The sequence below is a fragment of the Acomys russatus genome, chromosome 5, assembly GCF_903995435.1.
Source record: "Acomys russatus chromosome 5, mAcoRus1.1, whole genome shotgun sequence".
Taxonomy (NCBI): domain Eukaryota; kingdom Metazoa; phylum Chordata; class Mammalia; order Rodentia; family Muridae; genus Acomys; species Acomys russatus.
The window spans coordinates 61,421,963-61,443,610 of record NC_067141.1 but is presented as its reverse complement, the minus strand read 5'-3'; the positions used below and the strand labels follow the sequence as shown (position 1 = coordinate 61,443,610).

The 21,648-nt window shown below is 40.1% G+C and overlaps 1 protein-coding gene across 2 annotated transcripts in view; it reads right to left on the bottom strand.

Moving 5' to 3' along the window:
- Window positions 1–301: 301 nt before the first annotated feature.
- Window positions 302–21,648, bottom strand: part of R3hcc1l (R3H domain and coiled-coil containing 1 like) — a 76,312-nt gene continuing 54,965 nt past the window's right edge. The window contains exons 3-7 of one of the 2 annotated variants that reach the window (XM_051146584.1): window positions 16,062–16,237; window positions 10,155–10,225; window positions 9,245–9,340; window positions 8,631–8,771; window positions 302–392 (exon numbers count right to left, since the gene is read on the bottom strand). In XM_051146584.1, the coding sequence (XP_051002541.1) occupies window positions 325–392; window positions 8,631–8,771; window positions 9,245–9,340; window positions 10,155–10,225; window positions 16,062–16,237 (552 nt within the window). In that variant the 3' untranslated portion in view covers window positions 302–324. The remainder of the gene's footprint in view (window positions 393–8,630; window positions 8,772–9,244; window positions 9,341–10,154; window positions 10,226–16,061; window positions 16,238–21,648) is intronic. The other variant, XM_051146585.1, reaches the window with a different exon arrangement.

Genomic DNA, 21,648 nt, shown 5'->3' with positions numbered 1-21,648 from the left:
CAGTGCAGGCTGGGACCCTCTGTTCTGCTTCAGACTTCCTAGGAGTATGACCCACAATAACATGACCTGTCCACGCTGAGGACTCTTAGAAGCCCCTTCTTCCATTTTTCTTCCCACATGATGGTTCCTTTTAACACCTACCACAGTGGACAGTTCTGAATGCAGGCGTGAGGAGAGGGCTCCTCGTTCTCTCCACACCCTCCAGTCTTTTGTCTTGGTCACGTTTCCTTTTAACATGCTCATCTACACGTACACAGTGCTGGAAAGATCCTCTTGTCTCCAGAATATGAAACACTTCCTAATTCATTCCTCACTAAGTGATGTTCAAACCGCAGATTGGTCTCTGCCTTCCCAGATGTCTTCCCGTTGTTTGGCTTCTAGCCGTTTTCTCTCTGTAAATAAAAGGCCAATGTTAATCATACGATTACATGTTTCACACAGCCTCCTTTAATCAAATTACAAGACCAATTTTATCCATGAGTCAGGTGTGGTTCCTGATGACCTTTCACCTGATTCTAGAGGTTAACATCTTTTTACCTTCCCAAGTACTTTACAGAATTGACACATAAGACATTTTTATCCTTGATTCTCCTCTCCCCCCTTTTCTATCCCCCCCTCTCCCTTTCCCCCCTTTTTTTGTCATGCCGAAGATAAAACTCAGGGCTCTACATATTAAAATACAAACTGTATCACTGAGCTCCAGCCCCAGTCAACTGCCTGATAGGCAAGTCTATGGGGCATTTTTAAGATCAGCAATTGATCTGGAAGGGCTCAGGCCACTGTGGGCAATGGCACCCCTGAGCGAGCCACGAGGAGCAAGTCAGTATGCAGCATTCTTCCATGGCTTCTGCTTCAGTTCCAGTTTCCAGGTGCCTCACCCCAAGTCCCCTCAGTAAAGACTATGACCTGGGAGTTATGGGATGAAATAAACCCTTCCTTCCCCAAGCTGGTTTTGGTCATGATGTTTACCATGGCAACAGGAAGCCAAACTAAGACACCCACGGTAACGTGCACTCCTCAGTTTGTAAAAAGTATTTTATAGCACGTGTATGCATGTACACCACAGTGACATATGGGTTAGAGGACAGCTTGTGGGGGTCAGTTCTCTCCTACCAGGTGGGCCTGGGGATTGAACTCAGGTTACTGGGCTCAGTGACACAATGAGCCATTTTCCCAGACCCCCGATATTGATTTCTGAATAATAAAGAAAGATCTGAAAACACCAAGGCTATTTTGGTAAGCCAGAACCTAGCAGAACTAGCTATATTCTTGCTAGTAGGAACTTAAGTCTACCTTTGAGGCGTGTTTGGTGTTTCCAAATAACTGCCCGTTATCCCTTGTTTACTGATCTTTTTTATAACTTTTCAATAGGGATTAAGGATGTTTCTTTTCTTTTTTTCTTTTTGTATGTATAAGAGTTTGCCTACATGTGTGTCTACATACCACCTGCATGCCTGGTGCCTCTGGAGGCCAGAAGAGAGCATTGGATCCTTTGGAGCCAGAGTTACAAATGGTCTGAGCCATGACATGGGTGCTAGAAACTGAACCAAGGTCCTCTGGATGAGCTGGGTACTGGGAGTTGGACCTAGGTCCTTGAAAGAGCCAGTGCTCTTTTTCTTTTCTTTTTAAAGATTATTTGTTTATTTAATGTATATGTCTGTCCTATCTACATATATGCCTGCAGGCTAGAAGAGGGCATCAAATCTCAGTATATAGATGGTTGGAGCCACCATCTGTGGTTATTGGTTATCGAACTCAGGAGCTCTGAAAGAACAGACAGTGCTCTTAACCACTGAGCCATCTCTCCAGCCCCCATTTTTGTTGTTGTTGTTTTTGTTTTGTTTTTTTTTTTTTTTTTTTCGAGACAGGGTTTCTCTGTATAGCCTTGGCTGTCCTGGACTCACTTTGTAGACCAGTCAGGCCTCGAACTCACAGCGATCTTGAGTGTGGGGAATAAAGGCGTGTGCCACCATGCCTGGCTGAGCTAGTGCTCTTAACAACTGAGCCACCAATATGCTTTAGTCTTCCAAATTGTTCAACTAGCAGCAGAATCCCACAGGTGTCACTATTTCCCTGCTTAAGTTTAATCAGAAACAATTTAGAGTCAAACTGTGCAAGTATTTTGTAAAAGCACTCTGGGGTTCTAGAGCAGTGGTTCTCAGCCTTCCTAATGTTGCGACCTTTTAATATCCTGTTGTGGAGACCCCACCCCCAACTAAAAATCACTTTTGTGCTCCTTCATCACTGTAATGTTGCTACTGTTAGGAATTGTAATGTAAATGTCTGTGTTTTCCGATGGTCTTGGGTGACTCCTCTGAAAGGGTCCTTCAACCCTCAAAGAGTCTCCATGCAGAGGTGGAGAACCACTGCTCTAGAGTCTACTCCAGAAAAACGTGACTGCATAAAATGGAAGAAAAACAGTGACAGTTTTTGAGACAAAAAATGCATAAATCTGTGCAATTCATCTTTAATAATCTTTAATATAAACTTGGTTTTGGTTTTCCATTTTCATTAAAAAAAAAAAAAAAGAAAAAGCTACAGCAGGAGAGGCACCTGAGGCAGGAGCTCCAGCCTGACTGGACTGGGCGCTCCCCACACAGCACACACTACTGTGTGGCCACAGAGCTCCTATGTGCACAGTATTAGTTCTAACTTTATGGCTGACAGCCATTCACCTAATACCGGAAAATGTGTATCATAAGCCGTAAATGCTTCTTTTTAAGAGTTCTTGTCCACATTGACAACGTCTATAAAAGATTCTTCAAGGCAGGAACCAGGTGGATTACAGAAATCAAGGTGAGTTTAAAATTAACACTTGCTACTTCAGCCCATCTTCCAAATCAGAAAATCACTTACAAAATCTCTTAAGTATACTTGACTGTACTTTAAGGGGAAGGACATTGGCTGTGAAGTTGACTGGCACTTGGAAATGAGAGAGAAATTCCTTGCTATTTGGGCACCATCTTGTGGCATCATCTGAATATAGCAGCAAAGTTACATGAGGCAAAAACTGAGGACCAACAAATTGCAAACTACGCCAGAGGACTCAGCTGCACAGTAGGCAGGCTGGGGTTGGCTGAGGTTCTCCCTGAGCAAGGCCAAGGATAACAGACTTATCCAAAGGTGTCACAATTTCCTAAGAATGTAGTATGGTTCTGAGTCTTTAAAAGAGACGAGTTAGGCAAGATTTAAATGCAAAGCAGTCTTCGATGAAATGAATCAAAAACTGGTTGTGAATTCCAAGGAAAAAACAAATCAGGAAAATGAGTTCCTAGAACTCAAATTTTTTATTAATATAGGAAACAAATCAGAAAGATTATTCATAAACAATAGAAAAATATCACTGACCTATAATTCATGAGTCCAAAATCAAAACAGTTCTGAAAACAGCTTTTGCTTTTATTTTAAAGTTTGGGTCAAAGTTCATTGCTGATAGCAAACAGACATGAGGCTGTGTGGTCTCTATATCATTTACTTAATGCGACTCATTACACACTTTGCTTAAGAAATTATCAGTGTCAATGTGTTTGCTTTTGGCATTATAAAACAAATATTATAGACATTGTGCCATCTTTGTAAAGTCTGGAAAGTTTCACAATCTGGAAATATGTCTAGAGTTAAGTGCTTGCCAACAAAAATCCTCTAACCCCTAATTTGTGTGCGTATGTCTGTAAATTCCGGTGGTAACACTTGAAAACACTAGTAACAGTAGGAAAATAAATTGAGAAGCGCAGGAAATAGTGAAAGCATGAAGCATATGAAACACAGAGGAATGTGGGTCAAATGGGACTTTGAGGTAATCCCCTCTGAGACAGGAACAGGGCAGTGACTCGGCTAAAGCTGGAGCCCAGGCCGTGTTTGTAAGTAGCATAGTTTCCACTATCCTGACGTCTGAAAACTTCAAAAAGAAAAGGAAAAGCATGTGAAGAGAATAACTGAAAGAAACACATCTCTTTATCATAGGAAGATTCTAGATGATGTAGTGCATGAGAGCAGCTATCGTTAGCACTGCCCCACAGAAACAGGACAGCACATGGAGCGAACAGCCCACCACAGCTGTAAGAGCAAGGAGCCAGGAGAGAACAGAACATCACAAGTGAATGATTAATCTGAAACATTTACATAAACTGGCCCTGAAGACTTCCATTCCCAGATGAAAATAAATGGACAGAAATGCCCATTGCACGAGCTGTGATTCAAGTCAGCGAGCCTTCAGCTGCTGCTTCTCACTGAGGGAAGAGAGGTGCTGAAGTCTGAAAAGAGAACACTGAGGTCACGCTTTATTTGACAAAAAAGGGAAGGAAAGAGAAGGGCTGCAAATGAAAGACTTTCAAAATTTACTCGGGCACTTAAAAAATGATCACAAAATCCACTTGTAGCCACCTACAGAGTCATAATCAGCAAGCTTTGTGAAAGACAAGCCTGGGCAAATGTAATTGCCATCCTTTATTCCCTGACAGACTCAGTAGATCAAGGAGAAGGAAGCTGGGTAAGCAGCCTCGTGGCTCTAACAAAGTTTATCAAGTATTTATACATTCATCAGTGTACTTGAAAAATGCAACCCAGTCCTCATCAGGACCCATTTAACTGGAGAATGATTTGCAGTGTATTAAGCTCAAGAAACAATGTGCTATTTATTTTAGCAACACTTGACGTGGTCAGTTAGTCCTAATGTTGACATTTTTGTCTCTTATTTAGAAGCAACAACAAAAAGTTAGGCAAATATTACACCTCCACACACACACACAAAATCACACATTTATAATATGGTTAGAAATGAAGTGAACTTCAAATAATAGGACAGGAAAAAAGGAAATACCCTGAAAATCTGATTATGGCCAGTAATGCAGAACTGCAAAACAATGGAATGGGTAAGGTTTCCCAGAGGTAGCTACCATGGGTAAATAAGTTTTACTATAAAAGAACACGTAATATCCAGAGATGATTCAGAGTCACAGTGATTTAATCAGTCAAACTACATGACCAAATTATTTGCTTCCTTTGCTTTGGGCCTATGAGCCAAATGCTGGCCTTTTAGAACCAGCCTACTCCTAACCATGAAGTGATATTAAGTTATGAAATGAAATTATGGCAGACTTGAAGAGGAGAGAACAGCTTATTCTGAGAAGCAACAGCATGCATTTCTAATTTTAATCAGCAATCAAATATTTGGAATAGCGAACATGGACAAACTTTACAGATATTCCTGTCTTGAGTCCATTGCTTACGTGGCTTCATCACTCAGCATGAGTCAGTGGTTGAGAACACACAGTATGATTTGCTTTAAATGACTTGGCACATCCTTCTCTTCAACTCTTTCAGAAATAGCGTTAGTGAGTCTCCCTTAGACAATCTAGGTAAAAGCTGTTCCATTAAAAGGTTAGGAGAGTCCAAGTAGGATAGAAAAGTTCTTTCAGAAAATGTCAAAAGATTAGGTATGGTCAACTGTTTTGGGGGCAGGGCGGATCAAGTTTAGAGTACCATAACATTCATGATCAAAATACCATCCATATATAGACAATGAACACATGCCATGTATCTTTTTTTGTCCTCAATACCCTGGCAGTCAATAGAATTCTTCATGCAGAACAAAGAAGGGTTAGATTAGCGTATGGATTTTGGTCCATGCTAATTCTGATCAACTGGCAATGGGCATGTGAGGACTTGCCAAGGGAGGATGCCATGACTAATCAGCAACACCTGTTACATGTGATGGACGAATGGTAATACATAATATACTCCTGTCAATACTGACTCATGTCACACTATAACACAGAACAGTATCTTTAATATGTAAAGCACTTTTTTCAACGTTTTACACATTAAATTATGTTATACTCAAAAAATTCTCCATGGGTAGGTAGGTCAAGCATTACTTCCACTTAGTTGGAAAGTGGACAAAAGAGTGAAAGACCTGCTAAAGCCACACAGCTAGTTAAATGGCAGCAGCTCTATGACAGCCCAGATTTCGTTATTTCCTTAGTGATCTGCCCTTGGTCTTTAGAGTAAAAGGCTACTAGTAAAGAATGATTATCAGATTACCAGATGTTCTGGATTCCCACTCAGGAAAAAAGGAAGAAAAACAGGTTTAACTACCACACAGATTTAAATCAGACAAAAGAAAATGTTTCTGTCAGTTAAAGCTGTTACTACCTATTACTGTAGTGCATTCTCTGGAGATTTCTAACATTTATTTACAAAAGTAATATTTTCCCTGAGTGGAGGCAGAAAAGATGTATGAGTTTTAATAAGAGAAGCCTACATTCAAATCCTTCTCTCATTTTCCTAGGTGGGTAACCTAGGACTGATTGTCACTTAACCTCATGGGGCCATCTCTAAACTGAAGACAGTATCTTGCATCAGAAGTATGAGGACAGTGCTACCAAAATGACTACTTGAAAGTCCCTTTCCTCAACGAAACCCTTTTATTCATTTCTTATACTAAAAGTCTTCAGAAATAAAATGAGAGAAGCTGGGATATGGTTCGGTAGCAGAGTGCTTGCCTTGCACTGGCCCTGTGTCCAATCTCAATACCACACAGGAAAAAAGGAGAGAGAGAGAGAACAGTGGGAGAGTGAAAGGAAAGGAAAAATAATTGCTTAAAATATCAGAGTAATCCCTGTTTTGTGCTTTGCTTAGTGCGTACAGTCACCACGGGAGAGGAACAAACACACGAAGTGAGGAGCCTGTGCTCCGTACAACTCCATGAGAATGTTCAATACTACACAGAGAATTCCCCATCTCTACAGAAGAGCTCTGCTGTAGAGCAGTAGAAGAGTCTTCTGTAATACACACATCAATATACAGAAAGAAGCCATTCCATTGGTCTCTAATTACAACCAAAGCCTTCTTGAGTTCTAGTTACTACGGGAGCTGAGACGCTGATCAGGCAGGCTGGTCACAAGTTAAAGTTCAGCACAGGCAGCACAGTGAGAGCACCACCTCAGACAGACAGACAGACAGACAAACAAACAAACAGAGGCTCATTGTAAAAAGCAACAGAGATGCTCACATCTATAATCACAGCACCCCAAATTTAATGTAGGATTGCCATAAGTTCAAAGGCAGCCCAGGCTACATAGTAAACTCTAGGCCAGCCAAGACTACAGAGTAAAACTGTTTCAAAAACAAATAAAAGCAATAGGGTGCTCACTCAGCTAACAGTCTCAGTTTTAAACTGCACAGCAGAAATGTCCTTTGGATAGCAGAGCATTTAAAACAGATGCCACAAGAGAAACAGCATGCTGGTGTGCCTGTCGAGAACCAGAGACACTCACACGATGTTATCTGAGCAAAGCGAGAGCTGCAGTATTTGTAGACACAGGTGGTGGTGCACTTACTGGGAAGGCATTGCACACAGCAGAAGGAGTCATTAGATACCACCGCCATTATCCTCTACTCATCCTTTTCTGTTTCCTTTTGCTCAGTGCTGGAACTGAACCGAGCATCTTGGGGCATGCTAAGCAAATGCCTTACAACTGAGCTACATCTCCACGTCCCTTTATTTGTCCTCTGAGATAACTGTAGTTACCACCCAAGAGTCATTTCCTTCAGAGATAACCAATACAAACGATTAGGCATGGTGCACTTTCCTCTTTAATCCAGTTCTGTTATTTACCGTCTATAAAAGCAAGAGCAATCCTATTCCTCCTCTATACTCTATAAGAAAGCTTTGAATGGACAATGCATTAGGAAAAAAAAAATTGCCTCATTATAACCATTAAGGTAAATTAGTTGGGTTTAATTCTGAAACTGTAACACCTGCCATGATGCTCTCACTCACTGGTTATCTGGCTTGTGCAGCTGAGAGTCCGAAAGCTGCCTGCTATCACCAAAGCGTAGTGGACAGGAAGTATTAATGGCCTTCTTAGACTTGCAATAAACAAGGAGTTTGAAACCCCAATTGGTTTAAGGAAAAAATGAAGTCACTTTTTGGTAAGTGGAATTTTCAGAATTGTTTTCACTGATTCTGTAGATCTTGGGTAAAGACAAAGAGCCTGTCTAAAGCTTGAAGGTTGTTTAAAAAAATACTTCTGTGTCAAGCTTAAGTCCAAGTCTTTATCTAGAATTCAAGAGCCTATAAAGAGAAGATATATTTTAAGCCTAACTCCAAACTATAAGAAAGAAAAGCCCTGCTTACCGATCTGTGGAAATATTTTCTGAGAGCTCGTGGGTGTTAGAAAGTAATCAGAAGACAGGTAAATCTACTCTATCCAAACTGTCCTAAGAAGACAAAAATCCCTCACCAGCATCAGTTGCTGACTCCTCCTTAACCTACTTCCTAACCAAAGATCTAAGCCATTTGATTGCACCGTGGCACTGTCACAGCAGTCATGGGCCCAGAAAAAGCACAGTAAACAAGCTCTGGGCGACTGAAGTCTTTTTTTTTTTAAAGTTTGGAACAAACTGTAGAAAAGCCATGAAGGAGCTGAGAAGCTGGAGCCTATCTCTTAGTAACAGTAAGTTAATTAGACGCCTTGGTATGTGAGCAGGAGACAAATCCTCAATGTAAGGCCTGAAAACAACTTCTACACATTTGAGGGGCTTCTTGAAAATGGAAGCGACAAGATGGAATGGTCTTCATTCTTTTCCTTTTTCCTTTTCAATACAGTGAACCAGGGAACACTCACCTCGGGCCTCCTGCAGTTTCTTGAGCTCTGCTTCCCGTTCAGTTTTGCTCTGTTTGCTTCGAACCCCAAGGGCACTGATGACTAACCTCCTGGCTAAGGCTGCTGAAGTCTCAGGCCGCTCCTTTGCTGGCTGGAGAAACTCTGCGAAAAAGGAGAAAGAAACAGTAAGGAAGAGAAACCACTACAGCTCCAAGTGATTTAAGTCAGTAATTAACATACAAAACAGACCAACAAGGGCTGTATCAGCAGTAATTAATACAGCACTGACAGATGATGGTGCACGGAAATTATACAGCAAAACGCAAACAACACTGGCCGTGTTGGCTGCATTAACACAATTTCTTACAGCGTCTCTATCAACAACGGCAACAGGGAAACTAGGTAGCGATGCAATCAGAATCTGGCTACTGTACCACTTCCCTTTAGCCACCTCAAGCCGTTGCCCAAAGGGCATACTTCAAACATGGCTGCTTTCTTTTTGTCCTTAAAAACATCAATAGAAGTACTGACATAAAGAGCTGGTGTCTGTAGAACTCTGGACCGTGGGAAACTGCTGGAGCCAACAATACCTTCAGCATTGATAAGGAACACAGGCAGAGAGGTGGTAGGCTCACCAGCACACGCTCTAGCTTTGGCCTTGGCTGCTCTTGTGGCCTGCGACAAGGGCCGGATCTTCACCATGCTATGTTTAGTACCCAGAGCATCTCGAGCTGCAAGGAAGAACAGATGAAAAAGTCAAGTGATGCAGAAGGAAATTTAGGGCTATTTCTTATAAACCGTTTATTCCTAAAAATTGTGTTTGTTGGTTTTCAAGGCAAGAAAAAAAAATCATAAAATACAGAAAATATGTAAACAGGGAGTAGAGTGATGCTGACTTTAGGACAGGACCTCACCCAGCCAATGGGCTTTCTGTTTCTGTAACAACTTCATGAAACACAGCCATGCTCAACCACACACTGTGGCTGCTTTCTTGCTATAATAACCTAGTTGGGTAAGGACAAAGATTTTTGCTCCTCGAAGCAAAAACATTTTATCTGGCTCATGCAAATTCATGCTCTAGAGATGGTCCAGACAGAACTCGCAATCCAGCACCTCCGACTGCTGTGGATTCCTCTGCGTAAGCTCTATCATGAGCCCACAGTACGCATGTGTGCACATATATTCAGAGAGTAACTCTTACAGTAATCTCACTGGAGACACTATTTCAAATTCATTTGTCTGAAGGAAAAAATATAAATATTGTAAAATTTATTCTCACTGTGGTCTTTATCATGCCCGACATTTATGTGTGCAAAAGGCCTGAGCGGAAGTACGACCTACCTTTCTAACTACCAAATGCTGATTAAAGAGAAGAGGAGAGAACATGTGGGCACCAAGCCATATGCCCAAAAAGCCAGTGTTTATTCTACCACAGATACTGGCTGAGCAGTTTCAATTGGCTGGAACAGTGGGAAGTTAGAACAAGTAGCAGGAGAAAATAAACAGCAAGAGGGACCTAGGATTCCGAAGTCACTGGACAGATACCTGTGATTGGACTGGAGAAAATGCCCAGGGCGTGTGTGTCATCTACCCACTTAATAGCAAATCCTTTCTTTCTGTAACAAAAGAAAACAACTTTTACATTTCTTAAAGTTTATTTTATGAAATGTCTTTAAAATCATTCTACAAAGCATTTCATAAGATAGATGCCAACTAATTAATCCTCACAAATCTCCTGGAAAGCTACAGTATTTAAGGAACTACTTTCAAGAGATGTCCTATGAGCAGCAAATGGGAAGGGATGAACAGAGCTACGGAACGCGGGAAGGGATGAACGGAGCTACGGAACGCGGGAAGGGATGAACGGAGCTACGGAACGCGGGAAGGGATGAACGGAGATATGGAACGCGGGAAGGGATGAACGGAGCTACGGAACGCGGGAAGGGATGAACGGAGATATGGAACGCGGGAAGGGATGAACGGAGCTACGGAACGCGGGAAGGGATGAACGGAGATATGGAACGCGGGAAGGGATGAACGGAGCTACGAAATGCAGGAAGACAGAGAGGCTCATCTGGACTTGTCGCGAGTGTAAACTGTGTGTGTGGAGGGGGTTCTACATGGCTAGAGATGTAACCCAACGTGTTAAAAAAAATTAAGTCAAATAATGAAAAATACAACTATACTCATAAATGCTTATTAGTGTTTCATATTGTAGAAGGAAAATAAGGTGTGTGTATGAAGGGGGGGGGTGAAATAACTATAGCTAGCCAGAAAAAAATTCAAGAACAAAGAAATCACAGTTAAAAAAAAAAAGATTAGAAAGAATCATAACAATGAACATTTAGTATTAGAAAAAATACCTTTCTAGTTAGAAAAGAACAACACAGAGAGCACAAAGAATGATAAAACCTCTATGTTTTTGTTTGTTTTTAGACCAGGCTGGCCTTGCTGCCCCCCTCCCCCGCAAGTGCTGAGATTAAAGGAATGTGCCATCATGCCTGGCTCCGTGTATTTTGTAAAATTCTCTTAATACATGAATAGATTTTATTGTAATTAACCCATCCTCATCCTCTACCTCTAGTTATTTAGAAGGTGGGTAGATGCTATATCAATTTAGCAAAATGACAGGAGTAGGTCCTCCCCTAAGGGTTACAACCTCTCCAACTCTCAGGCATATTTACTGTACCAGGCATGAGCTCCCCCAGTTAGGCAGACTTCAAATCTAATCAGACAGCTAGTGGTTACCACCACTCCCCCAATGCACATGTACTTCTATTGCACCCAGGGGCATATCTAGCTGCGGGGGTCATTGTAGTTCACAGGCTCACAACTGGGTAAGACTGTTGGTACCTCTCTCCTGACAGCCTGCCTAGCACTACCCATTGGGGGAGGAACACAGAAATGAGATTGCCCACGACCGGCCAAGAACATGATAATGAGCACTCACAGGCCAACTTTTAAATGAACAGTGCTCATTATTTTTTATTATTATTTTTGTTTTTTGGGTTTTTGTTTTGTTTTGTTTTGTTTTTTGAGACAGGGTTTCTCTGTGTAGCCTTGGCTGTCCTAGACTCGCCTTGCAGACCAGGCTGGCCTCGAACTCACAGCAATCTGCCTGCCTCTGCCTCCCGAGTACTAGGATTAAAGGCGTGCGCCACCACCGACTGGCTTATTTTTTATTATTAATAGCAATATTCACCGAGGAGATTAATACTGATGAAGATGGTGGTGAAACAAAGTTGACTCTGGTACCTGTCTTAGTATTACATACTTTTACATTATGACTTTAAAAAATTATAAATCACTTAAAAGAAAAATACTAAAAATATCTTTCCTTTTTTAACAATTTCCTTGACAGAAAAAGTAATAGAGAAAACTTGGGAGGATTGGTTAGACAAGTTCTTACGCTGGACCACACTATAAAATGACCACAGGAGTCAAGGCTTTAAGTTAACAGTCAGAGCCTCAGCTGCAGAAAGACCTTGCCTTAGCCCGTTGAGACTTCACAGTCCTTTCAAAGCCTTTTGAGAATGGCTTTGGCGTTTATAGAAAACCCTCTCACAGATACGATTAGGAAGAGACAAAGCAAAGAGAAGCAAATGACTCAAAAGAATTAACTATTCCTTAAGCTGGTGTGGTGGTGAGTGCCTATACATAACCCAGTGCTGGGGAGAAGATGGGAAGAGTTTGAGTTCAAGGCTACCTGGGCTGCATAGCAAGAAACTGTCTCAGAAACAAAAATAGCAACAAACCCTGGTAATTCTTGAGGAAATTCTGGACATGGACAAAATAATCCTCATTTTATTAATGACAGTCAATTTTACTAATGATAATCTAAGGTAGCCCAAATTTGATATTTAATTTTATTGACTACTCTTAAAGATCTATTAGCACTGAACAGCACCTGACACTGGGCCTTAACAAAACTGAGTTAAGGACTACACATTTACAGTAAGTGTTACAGCATAGACTAAATGCCTTCCAGAAACCATTCATCCCTGCTTTCTTTCAGTTGTTGCCCCCCAATTGAGTTTACTTGATAAAACAAGTATAGAACTGTTAGTTAATTTCATCTGTTCTAGTACTTTACTTAAAATTTTTTACCAGGCAGTGGTGGCACGCACCTTTAATCCCAGCACTCAGGAGGCAGAGGCAGGTGGATCTCTGTGAGTTCGAGGACAGCCTGGTCTACAGAGTGAGTTCCATGACACCCAGGGCTACAGAGAAACCCTGTCTCTAAAAACCAAAAATAAATAAATAATAAATTAATTGATTTTCTTTTCTTTCTTTCTTTTTTTTTTTTTTTTTTTCCTTGAGAATATGACACAGGCCAGATGTGATAGTAAACCCTAGCACTTCTGAAGGCTGAAGTGGAGGGTCAGGAGTTCAAAGACAGCCTGGGCTACCTAAATCCTGTCTTAAAACAAAAGCCAACCATTTTTATAAATAAAGTGTTTTCTCAAACACAGCCATTGCTTTACATCTACCTCTGGCTGCCCTAGGAAGACAGGGTAGCTACCTGAGATATGTGTTCGCTTCTCCTTCACAGCAGAATTAGAAGCTATGCTCTGAAGCAGTCTACAAACTCAGTGGAAAGCTGGGATATGGCACAGCGCATGTATAATCTTGGCACCTGGGATATAAATAAACTGAATATTAAGTTTAAATCTGTAGCTACAAATAGATTTGATTCATTTTTAATAGCAGGACTGAAATAGTGAAGTATCCTTCTTGATGCTGGCTTTCTTCTAGACCTTAAAGATCTTTTTCTTAATAACTTTCTGGATTATCTTTCTGTTCCCAAGTCTATTTTTTATTGGAAGTTATAAATAGTCTGCGTACTTGTGATTCCTTTATCTTCTCCTAACATATACCAGCTACATACGCAGCACAGTTAAGACACTTGAAACAGACATGACTCTCTACAACAGTTCCCAATACAAACTGAGGGAAGCACGAGCACAAAGGAGAGCTGCTGTGTCTACAGAACCGAGGAGCCAGGAACATGCTTACAATCCTAGCACTCTAAAGGGGGACAGCTGGGGTTACATGCAACCCTGTCAAAACAAAACTAATAAACACTAGCAAAAAATTTTTAAAATGAGTAGAATGATTTTGGCGACTAAAGAAAGGTTACTTTAAAAACAGATTGCAACAATAAAAACAGCCCATAGAACTATTCACTCAGAAACACTGAAAGTATGCTAAAATTTCTTGTCTTTCTTTAAAGATTTGAAGCTATAAATTATAGATGAGAGCTGGGTGTGATGGTAAATGCCTGTAATCCCAGCACTCGAGGAGGCAGAGGCAGGAGGATCTCTGTGAGTTCCAGGCCAGCCTGGTCTACAAAGCAAGTCCAGGCCAGCCAAGACTACACAGAGAAGACAGGCTGTCTTGGAAAAAAAAAAGTAAGTGTGTGTGTGTGTGTGTGTGTGTGTGTGTGTGTGTGTGTGTGTTTATAAGGTAGTATGAGGGTGACTTACAAGAACTGTCTAATCAACACACCAATAACTAAAAAGAATGGGGCAACTGAGTACCACATATATGTCAAAATAAAACAGTCATGACATTTAACAATGAAAAGAATCACTCCATTTGACTTTTTCTAAAACAAACTTCAAATCAGTAATTTAATCTGAAAATTCCTAAATGACTAGCATCCTTGCCACATGGCACAGGAAAATGCATAGAGGTTTTAAGAAAAGTCCCTCTTTTTTTCACTGGCCTTAATGCCCATAAATATAACCCTAAGATCAACTCAGTAAAAATATAACTAAGCTGTCCAAACAGGAAGACACTGTGAGCAAGTACTGACATAAACAAGTGATCAGAAACAAACTACAATGAAACTGGCTTCAGATAACAGAGCTACCAGACACTACAGAAGAGCTATGCTCAATGTATTTAAGAAATAGAAAAAATATTCCAATCTGAAGCTATATGGAAGGGAAAAAAAAGCTGTTTAAAAAAAAAAAAAAAAAAAAAAGACCAAGCAGATTTTGAACTTTTTTTGAAAAAGTCAAAACACCACAATACAAACTTCTGAAATACAATAGAAATAGTTAACAACAATTAAGGAGAGTTTAGAATAGATAAAGTAAACTAGAAACCAAAAATTGGAAAAATTATTCAGAATGTCTCAGGGAAAAAGAGATGGGATATACAGAAGAGAAGTTACCAAATTAAGAGAGAAAATCTAATACCCACCCAATCTGTATCGTGGAGATGAAGAGAGACTGGGTCAGAGGCAACACTGAAGAGAAAATGTCTAAAACCTTTTTTAAAAAAATCATAAAAAATAAACCACTGATTTAATAAGTCTACATTATCTCAATTAGTAGGAATTTGAAAAAAATCTACAAAGTCCACATTACAGTTAAAATTATCAATATCAAAATCAAAGAAAAACATTCAAGAGCACCCAGAGAGAAAAAGATTACAATCAAAAGTGACATGTAGAGTGGCAGCTAACTTCTCACCCAAAGAGAAAGCTACAAGCATTAGAGTATCTTCATGTTTCTGAGAAAACTAACCACCAATCTAGAGTGGGATGTAGTTCAGTGGTGGACATTATCTAGCATACATAAAACCAGGACTAATCCTCTGTATAGTAAAAAGTAATTGTAACAAGAGTGAAACTGATAATAAGTCATTGCTACCAGCAAACCATTACTAAGTTAAATGATAAAGAATATATCTCATTCAGGAAGAATATGAATCAAACATGCCACGACAGCATGTAAGTTGGGTACAAGGTAAGAGATGAAATTAAAAAGATCTTGCAGTATGTAGAAAGAGGCAAAATTAAAATAGTTTCTAGAGTAACTGTCAAAAAACAGAAGCAGATTACATTAAAAAAAAAAAAAAAAAAAGAGCTGAGCACAGTGGTGCAAGACTGTAATCCCAGCACTTCGTGTGGCAGAGGCAGGCAGATTTCTGTGAGTTCAAGGCCAGCCTGGTCTACAAAGTATGTCCAGAATATCCAAGGCTACACATAGAAACCCTGTCTCAGGAAAAAAAGAAAAAGAAAAAAGAAATGTGAAAAAAGTCAATTTGTAAGTCTAGAAAAAGGAGGAAAAAGATAGGAAAGTATACCCAGGAGCGATGACAGGCACATATAAAAACAAACACTTGGGTAGAAGTTCAAATGCATCAATAATTACAATAAATATAAACGGACTACATGTGCCACCAACACAGACTTAGGAGTCATCACCAACAATGGTCTTTGTAAACGTTGCGACTGGGTCTACAAAGGCTACCTGGCCCTTCCAAGAAACTGAAGATCAGTCTGATATACACAGACTTTCCAATGGATCTGAACAACATGGTAAACCCGATGCTAAGACAAATGACTGAAAAAAATTTTAAAGACATGTTTTGTTTTTAAGTACCAAGATGACTTTCTCTTACCTTATCTAACATTTGGAACCACTTGCAAATACTTACTGGTAACTGCAGAAAATCCGCAAAAGGTCTTCTGTACGAAATTCTTGAGGAAAGTCATAAATTTCAATGACATGTGGGAATTCACATTCACTGAGATCAATATCGGGAAGTTCGTGGCTGTAATAATCAAATCTAGGCTCCTGGATGCTTTTCCTGTTCTTCATGTTCCCTGATAACTAGGAAGGAAGCAACACAGTAAAGTGCCTGCTAATGGGAAATCAAGGCGTCAGAGTACCCTTCCATGTATCCTGCTCCCGCCTCCATGTTCCTATTCCTTAACTTCTGGCATCATCTCTGTATTAGCAGTGTTTGTGGACAAAATAATGGCCAGGTCCATCTACTTTATAATCATACACGTGGAATGTGGGAAAAGATGTTAAAATCTCAGCAAATAAGTAAGGCATAAAACTTAACTTGTATCTATCAATTATCATGTGAGAAAATAGACTTATCAGCAAGGTGTAGATTGAGCTCAGTGACACAGCAATTGTCCTGCATATGTAAGGCCCTGGGTGTGGTGCACAGCTGATGGCTGGAGGGAGGGAGGAAGGGAGGAAGGGTGGATGGATTAATATGAATTACAAATGGCACATCCTGGAAATGGAGTTTCAGACATCAACTGAAGAGATGAATTAATACTTGTTTTAACTCATTAAACCGGCCCACCCATAATTTCCTTTCTGGAAGTGAACAAAAAGAAAATAAAGAGTTAAGAGTGAAAAACTTTTAGTTCACCTTTGATTGTATAATAAAAGGTAAGGAGAAAGCTTGCAAAGGAATTTATTATGACAAATGTAAGTAGTATAATCAGTTACACTCAAAGTCCCTAGTATAAGAGCCATGAAGGAATTAACAGTAAGGAACTGCTATCTCATTCAAAAGAAAACTCAAAAACCCCTTAAAGCTATTAACTGCCCACATTGGAAGCAACAGGAAAAGGGAAGATGCAAAGCCATGTCATTGTAGGGTCACCAGGTCTTGGAGGGACCTGTGATCAAAAGCGCAACTAGGCCCCTTCAAGTACTCCCTGGGTTACGGCATATTTTCTTCCCTGTCACTGTCATCATCATCAAAAGGAAGGAAGGAGAGAGAATTTATAATGCCAAAGATACATCTCTTCCCTTTGGAGAAGTACAAAACAGATTTAACCCAATAACTGGGGAAAGAAAAGGTATTTAGACAACATTATTCTTGCGCCTCTAGTTGATTTTCTCCTCTAATTCCTGTTTTACATGCATGGGAATATAACAATGCCTCCACCTCACAGACAGACATAAGACAGTAAGTGAGATGTGGCAGGCGCTTGGCATACTTCCTGGCATGCAACCATTTAGAAAGTAGCCCATTTTTACAGGTCAGGCTCTATGTTAGATCCAATCTGTGTAAGAGACTGTTCCTGCAATTGTACCAAGAGGTAAGGCCAACTGTGCCACAAAAATCAGAGTTTTTCCTGGGTGTACAAGAAATCTAAGCTTGTCAGACAACCAAGGGGTCTCCAATCCATAGGGACATCGAGCGCTTTCCTTTCTGCATGCAGTCCATGACAAGAAGTGGTCACAAGTAGGCAAGAAGATATTAGGTCGTGAAACTTACACAGACCCCAGAATATTAATTATTGGATTAATCAGTTTCAGGCACACTATGATCTGCAGAACCTGAAATCAGCAAGCTTGAAGACTACAAAATGACTTCCATTATGTGGGGCCCTTGTATTCTAATTATGAATTTGAGGATCAGCTTGTTAATTTCTACAAAAATAGGCTCTGGGTCTTCACTGGCTATGTTATCCAATTTGGAAGTTATCTTAATACTGTTTTCCAACAGATTTCAACATCTGTTCAACATTTTGAATGTATTATGTATGTGTTGGTGCTTTGTATTTGTTAACTGCTTGTACAACCCCACCCCAAGATTCTTACTGCAGACTGCCACGTACCCCAAATATTGCTATTTAACCTTGCCTCCCTGTTTGACTAATAAAGAAAGCCGATACCTGGGCAGGGCTGGAGGAAGGTAGGCATGGTGAAGGTTCGAGGGCTTTTGGGACAGAGAGGATCTTGGGGAAAGAGAAGCAGTCGGGTCCCAGAGGAGGAGGAAGGAGGAGAATGGCCAGATGAACAACCTTAGCAAGCACTTTGGGACTATGGATAGGAGGTAACCCAAATAGAAATTATTAGCAGTAGATGATATGGGGTGGAGATTGAGAGATATTGGAAAGTAGTGTGGGGAGGTGGTATCTGCCCAGCCACAGGTAAAATAAGGCTTATTCTAAAATACAGCAGGTGTCTGTATCTTTTTGATTATAATAGTGGATTAGATGTTACCTCTGTAATAACTGTAAGCCTCATAATAAACATTTATTAGGCCTACCATTAAACTAACAGCGATACATACTTATTTATTTTGTGTGTACACGTACACATGAAGGTTTGTGAGGAGAGATGAACACCTTACAATAACCAGCTCCCTTCTTTCACCACAAAGGCCCTGGGAACAAACTAAGGCTACCTGGCCTGCTGCCTGTCTCAATGGCTTCATCTTGAGTTTTAGAGTACAATTTGATGCTTCTTTTGTTCAGCTTCTTCCTAAATGTTTTCTTTTCGATGCTGCTGTAATATAATTGCTTTCTTCGGTTCATTTTTTGATTGCTGGCACTGACATTTTTATTCACTTTGGAAAAGCTAAACAAAACAAAGAACTATGTATTTGTACATTTACAAATTAGGATTAAATAAAGCATTGTGAGAAGTTAAATGCAGACTATAAAATATCTTTGGAAATAGAAATCCTTTGAACTGATTATCAAGAAAAAGGCAGAATAGTCTGGCAAGAAAAATTGACTAAAATTCTTTGTTCTACCCTAGTGGGTAAAATTGAATTCGTACACTTACATCTCAATTATTGAGCACTCTGGCTCCTGAAACTGATTAAAAACAGTGTTAATAAATAACAAAACCTCATGTAATGGTTAATACTGATTTTCAACATGAAAGAAACTAAAGTCAACTAGGCGACAAGGTTCTGGGCACACCTGTGAAAAAGTACCTACATTATGGCAAGTGAGGTGAGAAGAGCCATGCAGAATGTGGGCAGACCCTGACTGCACAGGGAGGAGGCGGGGACGCGCAGGGAACTCATCACTCCCTCCTTCCAAGCTGCAGATGCAATGTGACCAGGTGACTTCCCACTAAAGTGGAAGGCAACCTGGAACTGTGCACTAAAATCCTTCTTTAAATTTCTTTTATCAAGAGTATGTCAGGCCGGGCGTGGTGCCGCACGCCTTTAATCCCAGCACTCGGGAGGCAAAGGCAGGCGGATCTCTGTGAGTTTGAAGCCAGCCTGGTCTACAAAGTGAGTCCAGGACAGCCAAGGCTACACAGAGAGACCCTGTCTTGAAAAACCAAAAACCAAACCAAACCAAAACAAAACAAACAAACAAAAAAAAACCAAAGAGCATGTCACTGCAGCACAACGTCAAGACAAGCAACTAATAAAGCCTATAATTCTTATTCAATACTTGATGACCAACAGATAGGAAATCTATAGTTCCAAACCACGATGAGCTTTTCCCTTCACACAGATGCCAAGCGAGACTGTGAAGGTAGGGCCCCTAACAGAGGGAGCTGGTGAGACCAGCAGCTCAGAGCTCTAAGGAGAAGCTATGAGACAGAAGGAATAGACACACTGACCCGATAGCCATCTCTGAGGCAGACTTAGACTGTATAATATAGCAGCTGCATGTCACATGAGGCTACAGAGGACTTGAAATATGGCTAGTTCATGTAAGATGAGCTTTAAGTATACAGTAAGTATCAAGTTTCAAAGATTTACTACAAAAACAGAATGTAAATATCTTACTCATGATTTCTTATACTGGCCACATACTGAAATGGTGTTTTGGATACATACATGCATACACACACACACACACACACACACACACACACACACACACACACACTATACCTGCTCATTTTTATTTTTCTAGCATGACTGGTAGAAGAGTCAACCTTACTGCCAGGTATAGTGGCACATGCTTTTAATCCCCAGACTCTAGAGGCATAACAGGTTCTGGGGCAATATTTCCTTGAGTCAATATAAAATATTTATAGTATAAGACTCACATTTTTATAGGTAAGAAATATTTGATAAAAAAAATCAAACAGATGAGAGGTTTATATAATTTGATCCATTTTGATGCATCTACAGCAGGCCAAAGGAAAATTTGCAAATGACTCAGAGCATATAATTTTAAAAATATTGTGTGTATATGTGATGTGTGTATAGGCTGTATGTTCCACAGCACACACGGAGAAGAAGTCAGAGGACACCTTTGTGAAGTCTATCCTCTCCTTTGACCTTTACATGTGTTCTGTGGATCCAACTTAGGTCAGGCTGCCATGCTTACACAACTAGTGCCTTTACCTGTTGAGTAACCAACTCAAACATGCTGACTTTTATCAGTGGTCGTGTCTTGCTGCTTAGAAAGCAGGTGAAACAAGCCATAGTCGTCTTTCATTTAACTTGCGTCCACAAACTATTCAATTAGTCAACTTCATCAAAGTATGGCTTCAAACTGCCATAGTAGTCTGGCCAGGCCTACATAATATAGCTTGACTTATTGTGACATAATCATCCAACTCTATTTATGGATTAAAAAAAACAAACAAAAAAAAAGAACGATGGGAAGTAAAAAAAAAAAAAATCTACAGGCTCTTCATTGTTTAAGATACAATTCTTCATTATTTAAGATACAAAAGGAAAACACAAAGATTTGATTTATTCTCTATAGCTAAAAAAATTAAAATATGCTACATCATTTTGGGAGACTTATCTACATCTCTGTCAGATGCCTGCTATTATTATCCCGGATTCTATGTGCAGGCAGAGAATTATGTCAGCGAGAGACTAAAAGATATCCCTATGGTTACAAATCAGGTTACTGACAAAAGTCTGAATCATAATTCCAGTCACCTGGCTGCTAATCTAGCCTTTCATCCAATATCACAGTAAAACGGCCTTACAGTAAATGGAACCAGAAGCAATGCCTGCATCAGTGTTCAGAGTAACACTCTTTCTGATTAAGGATTTATGGATACAAGCTGTTGTAGGTGTGAGGAAGGAAACTATCAATGGCAAAGCTGGAAAAATAACAGAGCTGAGGATTTCTTTGCACTTCTATATCTTAATAGGCTACAGATTTTCAAAAAGAAAAACATTGCCTACAATAAAGCAACCTCCTGAAATGTTCACACCCTGATTCCTGAAACCTGGAAAAAATACCACACGGCATATGAATTGAAGTAGGGAACACAAATGTGCAAATCTGCTACCTTAAAACAGTTAAGATTATCTTGGCGGGCCCGGTGCAATAATAAGCATCTTTAAAAGCTGAAGACCTCAGGGTTGGGGGAGGGTTGTAAGCAGGGCAGCCTTTGGTAATGAAAGTTTTTAAAAAATAAAATAAATCACCTCCCTTACAGCTTCCATAAAAGATCACAGCCTTGCCAATGTCCTGATCCAGTCCAGAGGTGTTCCACCTTGGCACTGCTAATGTCTAAACTTGTAAGACAATTAATTTGTGTTG